Source organism: Orcinus orca, chromosome 14 (assembly GCF_937001465.1).
Source record: "Orcinus orca chromosome 14, mOrcOrc1.1, whole genome shotgun sequence".
In the NCBI taxonomy this organism is placed as follows: Eukaryota; Metazoa; Chordata; class Mammalia; order Artiodactyla; family Delphinidae; genus Orcinus; species Orcinus orca.
In genome coordinates, this window is record NC_064572.1 from 56,085,219 (window position 1) to 56,101,361 (window position 16,143).

Genomic DNA, 16,143 nt, shown 5'->3' on the forward strand with positions numbered 1-16,143 from the left:
GCTTACCTAGAACATTTAATATTACTATTTAAGTCTGTGTTCTTTGTAAGTGGCAAATACGTTGTATACACAAAATGTTTCTTACTTAGGCGGTATTATACCTTGAGATCTGGAAGGACTTTTGGATTTGGTGTAGTATTTAGCTTATGGTAGTTTTGTAGTTTCGTTTTTCTTTACTTGATCTTACTAAATTTTTTTTTTTTTTTTTTGCTTTAGATCTTTCAGCAAAAGGCTGAAAACTACAGTAAAAATGAATGAGTTAAATACTTTGAATTATTTTAAAGTTTCAAGTGATACCTGATTTTATGTTGACAAAATTAAGTTCCAGATTTGCTTTCAAACTATTGATTATGTGTCAAATAAAATATACATACTTTACCGTGAGCATGCATTTACTAAGATAGCTGACAGTTCCCAAAATGACAGCTGGGAGGTTACGGTACATTTATAAAATACTAAGTTTTATTACTTCATGGCTTTAGCAGCAATGGATTCTGCTGCTTGTAGAGATATGCACCCTTACGTTCTCTCTAGCAAAAAGCATGTCCTTGTGGCCTTATGGGGAAATGGGGCCCTGAGACCCACACTGGTGTGTTGTCTTCTGCTCTGCTAGCCACTTGTGTTCCTAACTTGGCTTTTATATGATTGGATGTCTTTTGCTTGCAGCCTTGAGACCATGTACCTGAGTTCAGGAAGTTGTGTATACAACAACTATGAAGGCAGGGACTTTGGTAAGAAGGTTTTAAAAGGAAAGATTTAAGTATAACAGTCAGTAGAACTTTAGAGTCTCCAAAACAAATGGGTATCATTACTGAAAGCTTCCAGCTTGAGGCCGGTGGGCAATTTTTTTTTCATAAGATAAATCTTTAATAGACTCCATTGGAGAATTTCAGATTTCTATAAAAATCTCTTATTTTAAAAATCCTATCCTTTGTATATATACATATATGTAGCTATTTTTTATATTAACAAGTAATTTTACTTTTTTTCTAAATTAGCTGGTTATAATAACTTAGAAGTTGCAGAGTATCTGCTACAACATGGAGCTGATGTGAATGCTCAAGACAAAGGAGGACTTATTCCTTTACACAATGCAGCATCTTATGGGGTAAGTTCTTTCATGTTACCTTTAAAAATGTCTGAAATTTTTAAAGTGAAAATCAGTATTACAATTCAAAAGGAATTTAGTTGACCTTCTCATTTTACAGAGAAGTAAATATGAGAACTAAAGAGGTTAAATAACTTCCAAGTTTCAATTCCGAATCTACTGTAGCTTGCCATGTGATGTGCAGCACGTTTTGTCTTCTGTTGTATTGCCTTCCTTAGCACATGTATCTTATTTTCAGTGAGATGTTGGTGATTTTGTTTATTTGTTGGTGCCCAGAAACTCCATTGGGATTCATACGAATCTGTAGAGATGAGATGCGTTGTTCCTGACTTATAATAGCCTTGAATGTTAACAATCAGTATTGACCATCTTCAGTTGATTAATTAAGGAAAGCTGCTGGTTTATAAATTGATGTTTAGCAGTTATAACACTTAAATAAATTAGAAACTGTTAAAGTCCTATTAATTTAGTTCCTGTGTAGAATTCTTAATGATTTTATAGATATTTTCTCAAGTTAGGTAAATGTCTACTACTGTAATTTTTAATCAGCTACCCATAAATTATGATGATGGGGGGAAAACACAGTTTTTCATTCTAGAGTAAGTTTGAAACTGGAAAAATAGGTATATAGCTGGTTTCTTTTTAAGAACTAAAGTACAATAAAATAATATTTCCGACTGTAACAGGAGTATTTTCTTTTACAGCATGTAGATGTAGCAGCTTTACTAATAAAGTATAATGCGTGTGTCAATGCTACGGACAAATGGGCTTTCACACCTTTGCACGAAGCAGCCCAAAAGGGACGAACACAGCTTTGTGCTTTATTGTTGGCCCATGGAGCTGATCCAACTCTTAAAAATCAGGAAGGACAAACACCTTTAGATTTAGTTTCAGTAAGTGTTGGGCTCTGAAAAATCTCAGTGCTTTCCTGACTTTTTAAAATTCACTTGGTATATATAAAATGTCTTTATGGTGAATGTGGCAAAGTCTGGCTTTTAGCCCAATTTAAATTTTAGACCTCTTTGGTATTAAAACATAATGAGTAAATAATAGAATTATCAGTTACTGTAAGCTGAGTACTTTTAGAAATGGGAAAAAGAAGTATAAGGTATAGCTGCTTACATTAGTTAGGAAACAAGCAGGCAAGGCCCTCAGTGGATGCTGTTACAGTGCATAGGGCACAAGATGCTACAGGCCCATGGGTCTTTATGAACTTCCCCAGCTGGGAACATGGCCTTCAGGGTGCAGCCGCAAAGCCTGCCTTTATAGAGATTTTCTTCCCTCCCAGCACTGCCTCATCCCAAAGATTTTATTGCTTACCCCACCAAAACTGTTCATGAAACAAGTTTGTTCCTCCAGTTCTCCATGGGAAGTCTTTTTTTCTTTCCTCTCCCAAGGAAACTCCTGTAGGTGTCTCCATTGTGGCCTCCACCCTCTGCTTTGGCCACTGTGATGCAAGTGCTTCTCTTGCCTCTGCCACTGAAGACATTGACCCAGAGCAGTGGAGGGAAACGGGGAAGAAATTCTTCTTGAGGTGGAGAGGAAGGGGAGTCTCTTCTGCGCACTGCTTTCTACTGAGATTCCACTGTTGCAAGTTACATTGAGAAGCTGATTTAGTTCAGCCGCATTGGGGGTTGAATTGAATTTTCTCAGGCTGACAACCCAACCATATTTGCAACATTATTTCTTAAGGGAAATATCCTTCCAGTTCCAAACTACCTTAGAAGTGACCTTTTCTAATTCAGTCTGCACATGTTAGTCCACGAGATATAATTAAGTGACATTGAAACAGGGTGCGCTAAACATGCATGGGTTTTAGAGTCAAACAGACCTGCCTTAGAATTCCAGCTCTACCACTTACAGTTGTACAGTGTTGCAAGTTGCCTAACCTCAAAGCCTCAGTTACCTAATCTCCAAATGCAGGTAAAATATATCTGGTTAATATGAGAATTAAATGAGGTGATGTATTTAAAGTCCTCGGCGTGTTATCAAGTACATAAAAAGCACCCAAAAAATTGTGCTAATGTTACTTTTAAGTGTTAGATACCAACTATGAGTGTCATGGGAGTCCTCAGATTCAGGGGAAGCAAAGGGTGAGGATTGAAAAGGCAGTATAAATGAAAAGCCATGAAAACAAGTACTGTTTACTTCTTGCTGAATGTTAATTACTTAGTGTCTTAATTGAGCATTGTTAAAGAATAGTTATTTGTTACTTATTAAACAAATTAATATACCAGTAAAGTTGGGATTTTTTTTTCCATTCTAGCAGATTTGATTAAAATGATTATCTTTTTTCCTACCCTTCCAAATGTTCAGTTTTGAGGAACAAATATATTACTGGATATTTTTAAAAAAAAAAAAAAAAAAAACCTCATTCTGTTTGCTAAAGTTCTATGTAGATTGAATTACGTCTTCAGAATGCCTTTAAAAGGTTTTAAATCTTTTTAAATTTTATATTTCTAAAATTCAGTGCTTTTCAATCATGATATCTTAGGATTTTTTTCTTGCTTTGCCACATTTAACAGTTTTATTTTGTATGTCTCAGAAGATGTGTTCTGTATTAATGTTTTATGTTTAATAGCTGAATATCACTTATTTAGCTGAATATTACCTATTTGGTTCACTTTTTAAAATAATTTTTATATAATAAGCAATTCTAGTGCAAATCTGCTGGGTTTTTTTCATATTTTTTAATGCGTTCTATTGGGTATAGTATAGAATTTTAAAACTTGCTTATTGCAGATTTCATCTCTCTGACATATACCCTAGGCAGATGATGTCAGTGCTCTCCTGACAGCAGCCATGCCCCCTTCTGCTCTGCCTTCATGTTATAAATCTCAAGTGCTCAATGGCGTGAGAAGCCCAGGAGCCACTGCAGATGCTCTGTCTTCAGGTCCATCCAGCCCATCAAGCCTTTCTGCAGCCAGCAGTCTTGACAACTTATCCGGCAGTTTTTCTGAACTGTCTTCAGTAGTTAGTTCAAGTGGAACAGAGGGTGCTTCCAGTTTGGAGAAAAAGGAAGGTGAGACATTCAGCCAAAATAACTGGTATTGTAGCCACATATTGTCATTTGGATTACTAAAAAGCCATTTTTTTAACCTTAGATACAACTGTTAGTATCAGATTAACATAGCCTAAAAGTTTTAGCCTTTTATTGTTTTCTTTACATTAGTATTAGAATTCCTAATGAAACTTTCTCCCTCTGCGATGAGACTTGATGAGTGTTCTGCTGCTAACCTACTCTTTAGATGTAAACATACTTTTTGAAAGGTATAGAAGTCCTTTTGGTTGAGTACTTATGCCTTTATTTATCTCTTCCAGTGTACTATTACAGAATTATGAAATACTTTTAACCCCACATCAAAATACCTAATTTTGAATATCATTTTTTAAAAAGAAAAGAAATGGAATTCCCTGGCGGTCCAGTGGGTAGGACTCAGCACTCTCACTGCTGTGGGCCTAGGTTCAGTCTCTGGTTGGGTAACTAAGATCCCACAAGCCATGTGGCACAGCCAAAAAAAAAAAGAAAAGAAAAAAAGACACATACCTACAGTCTCTTTACCTTTTACCTGTCAAAATTGATCTCACCCTATGCAACACTGGAACTTATTTTCATAAACTTTTTTTGTAAAATAGCTTACCTCTTCAAAGATAGGGAGACTTTGCTTTTTTAATTGAGATATAATTGCCATATAACATTTTATTAGTTTAAGCTGTATGGAAACATATTTTAAAGATACAATTAAAAATAAAATTTCTTAAAAAGAAAAGATAAAAGATATCTTTGTAACATGAGAGTTCCCCATTGGTTAACTCTTCTCTTCTAATAATGTTGAAATTTTATAGCTTTCTCCTTGCAATTTTTGATGTTAAGTTTAATATTATATCCCAAATGGCTGTTAATATTTTGCTTCATCTTTACATTCTTCATGCATGTAATAATGTCACAAAACTTTGCTGTTATAATGTTGATAACACGTTATTCTGATATGAAATTTTGTGTACTGTGATTTTTTTTATTTTCTAGTTCCAGGAGTAGATTTTAGCATAACTCAGTTTGTAAGGAATCTTGGACTTGAACACCTAATGGATATATTTGAGAGAGAACAGGTAAGTACATGAGTTGTTTTGCTTGGTTTGGTGTTTGGGGGAACCTCAAGGGAAAAATAGAACATATTTGAAATGCCCTGAACCATTCAGCCTGTTGAGGGGTGAAAAGGATGTTTTTTTAAGAGACTGGAAATCAGTCAGTCTTCTAATTTGGCTTGTTCTTGGAATATCCATTTAGTTTATTAGCACATAAAAATTGTTTCTTATGTAGTAGCAGTAAAATAGCTTTCTTGAGTAAGTTTAGCGTATTCATTTCTTAAAAGTAAGTTATCCTTGAGCTCAGTTTGTTCAATTCTGTTGTGTCAGTCACTACCCACTCTAAGCCTGACACTTTGCTAGCCACTATGGGGAGACACATAGACACACACACTATATATCTGGGCGTTTCTAGAACAGTCCTAATTTAAAGTGTTCTGTCAGAATACATTCACTGATTTTTTGAGTCCAGAAAATATAATTATTATAGACTTGCACCCCTAAGGAACTTTCGATCTAGTTAGGGAGCTATACCAAGAACATATAAAGAGTCAAGTTTTTGGCATAGAAATTATAAGAAAAAAAGGGTTACTACAAGCTGGACTGTTCAAGGAAAGCTTCATGGAAGATTTGTAAAAAAAATACAGGATTTTAAAGAATGTCTTCAGTTTCACAAAATGGGAATAATATATTTGAGGTAAAAGGCTTAGTTTGAACAATGATGCTCAAGTTATCAGTTAGCATAGTCCAGAGTCTGTAGGAACATTACATTAAGTCATTGTGTAAATAGGTTGGATGCAGAGTGATGGTAAAATAGTGTGCCTAAATGTGGCTAATTTGAAAATGCATTTTTGTTTTACAGTTTAGTTCTGCTCAGGTTCTTATATTAAATGAAAATAATATTTTTGGTAGTTCATGACTCAACTTTCTGTTTAATTATCTGCATCTTTTCAGTTTCAATTTAACAGCTGGTGTGCTTTCATTTCTAATCTGTTTAGAATAATTTGAAATAAATGGATAAATCTAATACATTGTGAGAACACCAATATATGAGTGTCTTCCAAACAAGTCTTCTAAGCAGTTTCATTCTCTTTTGTAAGATCACTTTGGATGTATTAGTTGAGATGGGGCACAAGGAGCTGAAGGAGATTGGAATCAATGCTTATGGACATAGACACAAACTAATTAAAGGAGTTGAGAGACTTATCTCTGGGCAACAAGGTATTTCATTTTAAGTCATTGCTATCATCAGTTTAACAGCTTGCACAAAGGCAGCCCTCAACTTAGTAAATGATAATTTTAAAATCTGTAACAGAGAGTCCACTTAATAAGAAGTGTACTGAGTAGGATTCCAGAAACCTGGGATCGAATCTTAAATCTGCCACTGTTAAGCTTCCTGAGCTGCTACCTTTAACTCTGTGAACCTAAGTGAAGTGTCTGGGCCATTGAGAAATGTGGGTGTTGCTTTATCTCTGAAGTTTTTTCCGTTATTTCCATTCACTTATTTCTGAAGTTATTGTAGCTCAAAAATTGTATGGTTCTAAAAGATCTGAAACTTGGATATCTAATATCTTATCGTAATATAATAGGTAATGACTAGGTGTTCAGGCCTGCCCATAAAATAATGTTGTGAATCTCTTTTGTTGTAGTTAAATTCTAAACACTTGCAGTAAAAATATTGGGGAACAAAAGAAAAACAAAAAGAAAAATATTGGGGAATAGTAATGTTGCAACTAAAGAAACTTAGCAAAACAAAGTTGAATAATATTTTATTTCTCTTGAATGTTGATATGTTAGGAAAATGCAAATTGCATTTGTTCAGTAGATATTCACACTTCCTGTATATCAAGTCTTGAGTATAAAAGATGAATTATTTTAGGTGTCAGAACCACATTTTAAGTTCATTGTTAAACTGAGGGAGTGATGTACCCCAGGGTCAGAAACATCCTGTAATTGAAGACCTGGCTGTACAACTCTGGTTAAAGACAAACCCCTATTAGCAAAAATGAGAGCATTTTTAGGGAAGGAGGTATGCTAGCCAGGATAGGTCCATCTCTTGAAGAAGAAAAAAGAGAGCTTTGAAAATCAGGTGATTCAAGCTAAAGAATGTTTTAAACTGGAATTCTGGAATAGAATTGATTAAAGGTAGATGCACTTTACTTGCCTGATAGGAACTGGGGCAAAACATTTAAAATGCGAGATAGTCTTGGATATTTCTAGTATAGAAGACAAAATTTTATGAGATAAAGAAGAGGGAAGATTCATGGCTCCCTGGAATGTTAGTATGAAGAGGAGCTAGAACCCTCAGTTGTGGACTGGCATCATGACTCTACTAGAAAACACTGGATCTGGTAGGATAGCAGTTAAGATTGTTGAAAGGCTCAGGAAACAATGATGGAAACAGGTACACCGCCTTCAAGTGTCAGGTACGTACCTCCGTGCTGCCTCTGGTCATTCTGATAACATCCAGCAACAATTTAGTAGGAACATTCATTCCTACATGGAGGAGAAACATCATGACACAGAATGACTCTGCCTGATCTAGCACATCAGGGTCACTTTCCTACATAAAGTTACCACCTTCCTCATTTTCATTTGAAGCCAAGATTCTATACCTATATTATACCCAATTTGCAAAATGGAACCAGTGGCAAGCTTCTGACACTCTCTCATCTCGCTGACTTAACAGCCTTAGCTATCATTCAGTGCATCAAGTCAGTAGATTACTTTTTCTGGGACTTACCTGGTGGTGCAGTGGTTAATAATCCGCCTGCCAATGCAGGGGACACAGGTTCGAGCCCTGGTCCGGGAAGATCCCACATGCCGCAGAGCAGCTAAACCCTTGCACCACAACTGCTGAGCCTGTAGTCTAGAGCCCGTGACCCACAACTGCTGAGCCCGTGCGCAGCAACTGCTGAAGCCCACGCGTCTAGAGTCCATGCTCCACAACAAGAGAAGCCACCACAGTGAGAAGCCCACGCACCGCAACAAAGAGCAACCCCCGCTCGCTGCAACTAGCAACAGCCTACGCGCAGCAACAAAGACCCAATGCAGCCAAAAATAAATAAATAAATAAATAGATTTTTTTAAAAAATAGATTACTTGTTCTCATCTTTCAGCACTGATAAATGTCTTCTTGAGGCCATTAGAAGATGGCTTAGTCAAGTGTTTGTGACAGACTTTATTATTTTTTCTATAAAATACCTTCTCTGTATAGTCTCCATACTTCCTGTAGACATTGTAATTCAGCCATATCTATACATCTTTATCAGAGTTTGGCATGTTGGTGGTAGTACTGTTACTCAGACCAGAACAGTGCTCTTAGTCTCCAGAGGCAAACCGTCATGCATTAACCCAGCAGTAAAGGATCTGAGCCCTAACTCAGAAAACAGGGGAGCTCTGGAGATCTTGTAGAGATTAAAGGAGAGTTGTGTTACAGTTGTAACAAAGAAATTAGAAAATTCTGTTTTAAGATACCATTTAAAAAGCTTTTGTGAGAGTAAAGATACAAAAATATATATGATTATCTTGACTGTTGACATTCAGAAAATATGACAAATTCATTGCTGAATTAAAGAATCTATCATGGGTTAGAATAAGCATTCCATCGTTAGTAGACTTTATGACTTCTCATTCTTGGATGATTTAAAATTACCTAAGGCCACGCAAGTTTCTTCCTCAATTTTACAAAAAATAAAGGGACCAAATGCTGAAAGGGCTGCCTAGTTAATAAAGGAAATAATTTGAAGAAGAAAACATGTGACAAACAGGAAATAAAGAATAGAAAGATTTTGTGAACTATTCTCACAAAACCCTTATGACTTGTAAGATTAAAAAAAACAGTCATCTAAATGCAGTGTGATATTCTGGTTTGGATCCTGGTAAAGTAAAAGGACATTAGTGGGGAAAACTGGTGAAATCCGAATAAAATCTGAACTTTACTTAATTTTTGACAGGTGTACTATGATTGTGTAAAATGGTAACATTAAGGAAACATTAATGTTCCTGATGGTAACATTAGGAAGTGGAGTGAGAGCACACAGGAACTCTCAGTGCTCTCAGCCTTCCTGTAAATCTAAATTATCCTAAAATAAAAAGTTTTTTAAAATTGGTAGTAAGCATCAGATAAATTAGGTGGTTGTTTTGGGTTGATGTTTATTGGGGGGTTTTTTTGGCAAATTTTTTTTTACCTTTAAATTTCATTTGATAGGTCTTAACCCATACTTAACTCTGAACACCTCTGGAAGTGGAACAATTCTCATAGATCTGTCTCCTGATGATAAAGAGTTTCAGTCTGTGGAGGAAGAGGTATGTTCATATACCTTAAATAAATGTTGGTTCAGTAGGCTAAATTTCCCAGAAGTTTCCACATCTACTTGAACGTGTATGTAGCAGGGTTTTTTAATGTCCCTAACTCTTTACCATCTGGAAAACTTCTGAAATCAGCATTTAAAGTACACTATCTCAGTAAACCTTAATTCTAATAACTTGGTTTAGCACTACAATTAATACACAGAATTCTGTTGAAGAAGAGGTTGCTAATACTTTGTTCCTTCATGAAGGCAATTGCAAAGCCCAGTATCTTAGACAAGACCCAGAACATGTGAATGCTACTTATCTAGGAAATTTTTTTCTAGCTTTCTTTCCATAAAACTCTTGGATCCACCAAAATCTTAGAATACTGCCTTGCACTTTGAAGAACATCATACCCTAAATGTGTGAGCTGAGCACAGAGATACAAAGTTGAGTGAGACTTAGTTCTAAAGCTCAGGAAACTCCAGCTCTCAATGAAATACAAATTGTGCTTTATTAGAGCAAAACAAATGGGAACAAATAAATCATTGGGGGGTTTTTGGTATGTGAAGTGGTTGGCTTTGTATGTTTAGCTCACCTATGCATCTGCTTGTTTCTTTTTCTTCCTGTAGTTTGCATTATATAATTTTCACCTATATGTATTTTTAGATTGATTGTATTAGCTATCTGCTATCCCTCAAAAATAGTACGTGTGAACTTATAGAATTCATTCCTTAAACAACAAAAATGTTAAAAACCCATTTTGTATTCTCAAAAATAGAATCATATGAGTCAAGAACCATGTTCCCTAAATCAAAAAAAAAACACAAAAGCTAATGCACGTATATTTGGAATATTTTTCCGTCAGATGCAGAGTACAGTCCGAGAGCACAGAGATGGAGGTCATGCAGGTGGAATCTTCAACAGATACAATATTCTCAAGGTAATAAGTTAGTGGAAATAAAGTTTGCTGAGACCATAGTTTTCAAAGCCTGAAGCCATGATTAACTTTGACAAGAATGTAATCTGTCCAGCCCAATAAGTCTTTCACAGGGCATATGGGGATATTTTGGGAAAGAATATGTCCTTGGAAGGTTACGATCATCAAATCTCTGTACTAAACACTAGTTCAGCCTCTGTTGAACATATTTAAGTTTAGGGATTATGCTTTATCTTGGGGTAAAGGTAAATCCTGCAGGTTTAGGACTTTAAATATGTAAACTACTATTAAGGTACTCTGTTGTAACAAAGTTGAATTTTTTTGTGACTCATGGAAGGACTCCCATCTTTATAATTGCACCATGGTTTGTTTGTCCTAACTGTGACTACTCCAGGTTTCTGTGAGTCCCCACATACACCAATTTTTGGTAATTTTAGTAGTACTCCTTGTATACCTTCCATCTTTCCAAAAATAGTCTTTAAAAAAAATGTTTTAAAGAGAGTCCTGACTGTTATTGATATCAGTTACTCTTCTCAGGACCTTTTTCAGCTTTGCTAGTTTGTGGTGGTGTTGTTTAAGCTATATAGCAACCAAACTGCATACTCTACTTGAGAGGCATAGTCATTTTCTATTAACTACATTGATATATTCTTAATCATTATAAGAGTTAGAGTTATAATTAAAATGTGGCAAGTATCTTTCTAATACCTAAATTTTAAACTCAAAGGTGAACAGTATCAAATCTTTCAGCTGTGTTGTATTACTGTTTCACAATAATATACTATTATGAGTATACTAATAGATGTCATATTTTAGAATTAGTGAATACTAAAATTATTCATTGAGATTGCTCTGTTCATACTATTTAGAAATAAGATGATATAAAACAAGCACACATTATTCAGGTGAAACAGTTATTCTTCTGGGAGCTGTATTTTATTAGTTCATATCATAGTATGACCTGAGTGACATCTTGAGATTTCTATTCATGGATATATATATAGTAATTTTTAATAAGACAAATAATTATTCCTACTACAGGCAAATTTCAGTCAAGTCCCTTTTGTGTGCAAGCAGTAACAGAATGTGTAGAGGTTTGTTAAGGGTGCAGGCAGGGAAGAGAATATGTGTTTGATTTCCAAAGTTACTGAATTTGGGAGGTATGCTGTTTTCTTCCTCTATAAAGGTATTTTAATGTAGTATCTAATAAAAGTGTTTTCATTGATAAAACTTTGTTCCCTTTTATTTTTAAACATTAATGAGCTCTGTTTATGCCAGTTGTGTGCCTTGATTATGTCTGTGATGGTATTTTGAGTTAATTTGAACCAAGACTAAAACCACCAGCTCCCAGATGTGTTCCAGCAGGGGGCTGTAGCACCCTTAAATACAGCTAAGAAACAGCACTAGGATTGTAAATTTTGACAGTACTCCTAATGAAACCAGTATCCATCTTTAACTCTTCTCCAGACAAATTTTAGGAATTGGAGGGGTAGGGAGGGATAGAGGGAGTACTAGGTAGGTGTATGTGTGTGTGTGTGTGTTTGTGTGTGTGTGTGTGTGTTTGGTGTGGCTATTTCAATTTTTTTTAACATCTTTATTGGAGTATAATTGCTTTACAAAGGTGTGTTAGTTTTTGCTTTATAACAAAGTGAATCAGCTATACATATACGTATATCCCCATATCCCCTCCCTCTTGCGTCTCCCTCCCACCCTCCCTATCCCACCCCTCTAGGTGGTCACAAAGCCCCGAGCTGATCTCCCTGTGCTACGCAGCTGCTTCCCACTAGCTATCTATTTTGCATTTCGTAGTGTATATATGTCCATGCCACTCTCTCACTTCGTCCCAGCTTACCCTTCCCCCTCCCCGTGTCCTCAGTCCATTCTCTACATCTGCATCTTTATTCCTGTCCTGCCCCTAGGTTCTTCATAACCTTTTTTTTTAATTCCATATATATGTGTTAGCATACGGTATTTGTTTTTCTCTTTCTGACTTGCTTCACTCTGTATGACAGACTCCAGGTCCATCCACCTCACTACAAATAACTCAATTGCGTTTCTTTTTATGGCTGAGTAATATTCCATTGTATATATGTGCCACATCTTCTTTATCCATTCCTCTGTCGATGGACTTAGGTTGCTTCCACGTCCTCACTATTGTAAATAGAGCTGCAGTGAACATTGTGGTACATGATTCTTTTTGAATTATGGTTTTCTCAGGGTATGTGCCTAGTAGTGGGATTGCTGGGTCATATGGTAGTTCTATTTTTAGTTTTTTAAGGAACCTCCATACTGTTCTCCATACTGGCTGTACCAATTCACATTCCCACCAGCAGTGCAAGAGGGTTCCCTTTTCTCCACACCCTCTCCAGCATTTATTGTTTGTAGATTTTCTGATGATGGCCATTCTGACTTGTGTATTTCAAATATTTTTAATTAAAAACAGATAAAGATGGTACTTTGAGCCAGATAAAGCAGGGGGGAAAGGATAGTATTCTCTTTCTTATACTTCCATACAGAACTCAGCATGTCTGATTTGGAGATGTTTTAGTAATAATTCTAAAGTAATGAGAATGGAAGTATTTTAATCAATTAACAGTACTCTTGACCTTTACATATAGCTTTTTTCCCCTTTGTAGTTTTTTGATTTCCAAAATGTACCTATATTTCCATTTTTATGGTTGGGTTAAAGTTTTTTAGTTGACTAAAAATAACACATAATTTATATTTCAGAGAAAAGTTTTGCCTCTCTTCTGGCCCTATATGGCCCATTTTTGGATAAGATTAATTATTATGATCTAGAGATTTTATTTTTCTGGTTTCTTTTTAAAGATTCAGAAAGTTTGTAACAAGAAACTATGGGAAAGATATACTCACAGGAGGAAAGAAGTTTCTGAAGAAAACCACAACCATGCAAATGAAAGAATGCTATTTCATGGTAAGATTCCTCTCCCCCAACCCTACCACCATCCTCCTCCGCATTTTTTGTCAGGTTTGAAATAATAATGAATCTGTATATTCCTCATGTCATTTTTAAAAAATAAATAGTATTTCTGTAAATCTTTAAATTTATATTTTTTTGTGATTTTTTTTTGGCTGTGTTGGGTCTACGTTGCTGTGCATGGGCTTTTCTCCAGTTGCGGCGAGCAGGGTCTACTCTTCGTTGCAGTGCGCGGGCTTCTCATTGCAGTGGCTTCTCTTGTTGAGAAGCACGGGCTCTAGGCATGTGAGCTTCAGTAGTTGTGGCGCATGGGCTCAGTAGTTGTGGCTCACAGGCTCTAGAGCACAGGCTCAGTAGTTGTGGCACACGGGCTTTGTTGCTCTGTGGCATGTGGGATCTTCCAGACCAGGGATCCAACCCGTGTCCCCTGCATTTGCAGGCGGATTCTTAACCACTGCGCCACCAGGGAAGTCCCTGTATTTTTAACGTCTTTTTTGAGTTTTTATGTTTTACAGTGGGTCATGTATAAATAGGATTACCATAACAGAAAAAGTGTAGAAATGAGAATGTTGACTCTTCATATTTTCCCTTTTATTTTAATATAGTTGATTTTGTGTGATGATTACTCTGAAAAATGGTGTTTTACTTTTAACTGGTTGGGTGAATTAAAGTTAAAATAAGATCTGAAAATTGCCTCAGAAGAATATATGCATCCTGTTCTGACTGATTCTAAGTGTCAAGGCTACATTTAACTTCAGCGAAAAGAGCCACTGTCATTGAACCTATGGAGTTTTCTGAGAACTTTTGTTGAATTGCGAGCACCATTACTTGTCATTCTTGAAATTTCCTGTTTATGTTGCAAGTTGGTAGGTGTTGATGATTGGTGTTTCGTGTTTATAGCAAAGATTAATATAGATATTAATGTAGTGTTTATCAAGTCTTCAAGCACATTATCCATGATCGGTCCAGTCTGTTCCTTCAGTTGGCTTTGATTGCAGAAAATTTTTAGAGACTGGTAAAGTTCTATAAAACACAACATTTAAATTTCACAGTCCCCTGGAAGAATGGCTATAGCAGACTGAATTGGTATATAATATCTAAATGGTACTTCTCATTCCAAAACCCTAAAAATCATCATGATAATTTCTTGGCACAGAGCATATTTATTTATGTATTGACTTGATGGTTGTAATGAATAATTTTTTCTGTTTTTTAATAGAAATGGTTTTGGGTTTTCCAAATTCAAATAAGTTATTGTATTCTTCAGTATTTCTGTAAAGTGGAATTCAGTGTATTTTCCTGTCCCTTTATGAACAGGGACACTGATCTTGATGGATCAGTTAGTTGTGTTATACTGGCTTTTCCCAACCCCCAGCCTCACTCCACTCCCTGGCCTGGTACCCATGCTTAGTACCTCCTCTCCTTTGGCTAAGCTCCTTCTTGGCACACCGTGCAAGGAAGGAGGAGAAAGAAGTCAATATGTAGGGAATGAAGGAACACACCACATTTACAGTTGAAATCTGGTACTAGCAAGTGATAAAAGGCAGAGAAGTGGAAGGATAGGAGAGAAGAGGTGTAAAGAAGAAAATGAACATGAAAAGATCACTTTGGCCACTTTTGATATCTAGAAAAAGTACACAGATGTGGGCATCATTGCCTGACCTAATTGCATTCAGCCTTGCCGTAAGAGGGGAATTATGAGACTCTTGGTTCTGGATACGTATGAATTTGGGGCCTGGAATTGGATAGCTCTAGCATTGATATTTCAGGTGATCTGTTTGTTTTTCTAGTTGAATCTGTATGTGTCCTTACTTTGGCATCTGAACCACCACCCTATTAGAAACATTCATATTAGCAATTCTTCTAAAATAACTATTTATTCTAGGGTGGTGAGCTAGCTGACAGTTAACTTGTTAACCCTTGTGTTTTGAATTTGCTTTATTGTGGTGGTGGTGTATATATGTTTAAGAATTTAACTTCTAAGAGGCTTTAGCTTTTGTTCTTTTTCTTCTAAGATAATTTTAAAATGTTATGTATTTATATGTATTTTAGGGTCTCCCTTTGTGAATGCAATTATTCATAAAGGCTTTGACGAAAGGCATGCCTACATAGGTGGCATGTTTGGAGCTGGGATCTATTTTGCTGAAAACTCTTCCAAAAGCAATCAGTATGTGTATGGAATCGGAGGAGGTACTGGGTGTCCAGTACACAAAGACAGATCTTGTTACATTTGCCACAGGTAAGAGATCACTTGTTCTCGTTTATTTTGATAAGAATCAGGTAAGAACTGGTTTCAAATTTGAGAAATTTGGGGGGCACAACATTATCTCGGACAACTTTAGGAATCCAAGCTAGTTATATTTCAGGTTGCTTTTGGTCCTCTCACCAGTTCTAGTAATGGTTAATATTTATTAAATGATCTGTATGGGCCAAGCACAGTTCTACACACTTGACCTATTCAACTCATTCAATCATTAGAGCATATGGTGCTTTTAGAATATGGAATAGAAGATATCACTGGGCATGAAAGAGATTTTATTGTGGACTGTTTAAAAATCTAGTATTCAAAGGCTAAAATGGCATTACTTGTTACACCTAATCATTTCATGGCAATGTGTGAGGGAGTCTCTCTTCCTGTGTGATAGTGATCTTAATCCTCAATCTGTGATGTTACTACTCAAAAAGTTACAATAAAATACATCAGCCCCTTTAGAAAGCACATTATCAAAGAACTACTTTGTACTTCTTTCCTACTTTCAGTTACCCTGGTCTAACTCA

At 36.0% G+C, this 16,143-nt stretch overlaps 1 protein-coding gene across 3 annotated transcripts in view; it reads left to right on the plus strand.

Moving 5' to 3' along the window:
- The window catches only part of TNKS2 (tankyrase 2), a 68,129-nt gene that overhangs the window by 40,860 nt on the left and 11,126 nt on the right, over positions 1-16,143 (plus strand). For 2 of the 3 annotated variants that reach the window (XM_004279392.2, XM_049696507.1), the window contains exons 17-25: positions 999-1,108; positions 1,813-2,001; positions 3,878-4,130; positions 5,136-5,218; positions 6,295-6,415; positions 9,405-9,502; positions 10,356-10,430; positions 13,257-13,362; positions 15,418-15,604. In XM_004279392.2, coding sequence (XP_004279440.1) covers positions 999-1,108; positions 1,813-2,001; positions 3,878-4,130; positions 5,136-5,218; positions 6,295-6,415; positions 9,405-9,502; positions 10,356-10,430; positions 13,257-13,362; positions 15,418-15,604 — 1,222 coding nt within the window. Of the gene's footprint in view, positions 1-998; positions 1,109-1,812; positions 2,002-3,877; positions 4,131-5,135; positions 5,219-6,294; positions 6,416-7,976; positions 9,503-10,355; positions 10,431-13,256; positions 13,363-15,417; positions 15,605-16,143 lie in introns of those variants that run through there. The other variant, XM_049696508.1, reaches the window with a different exon arrangement.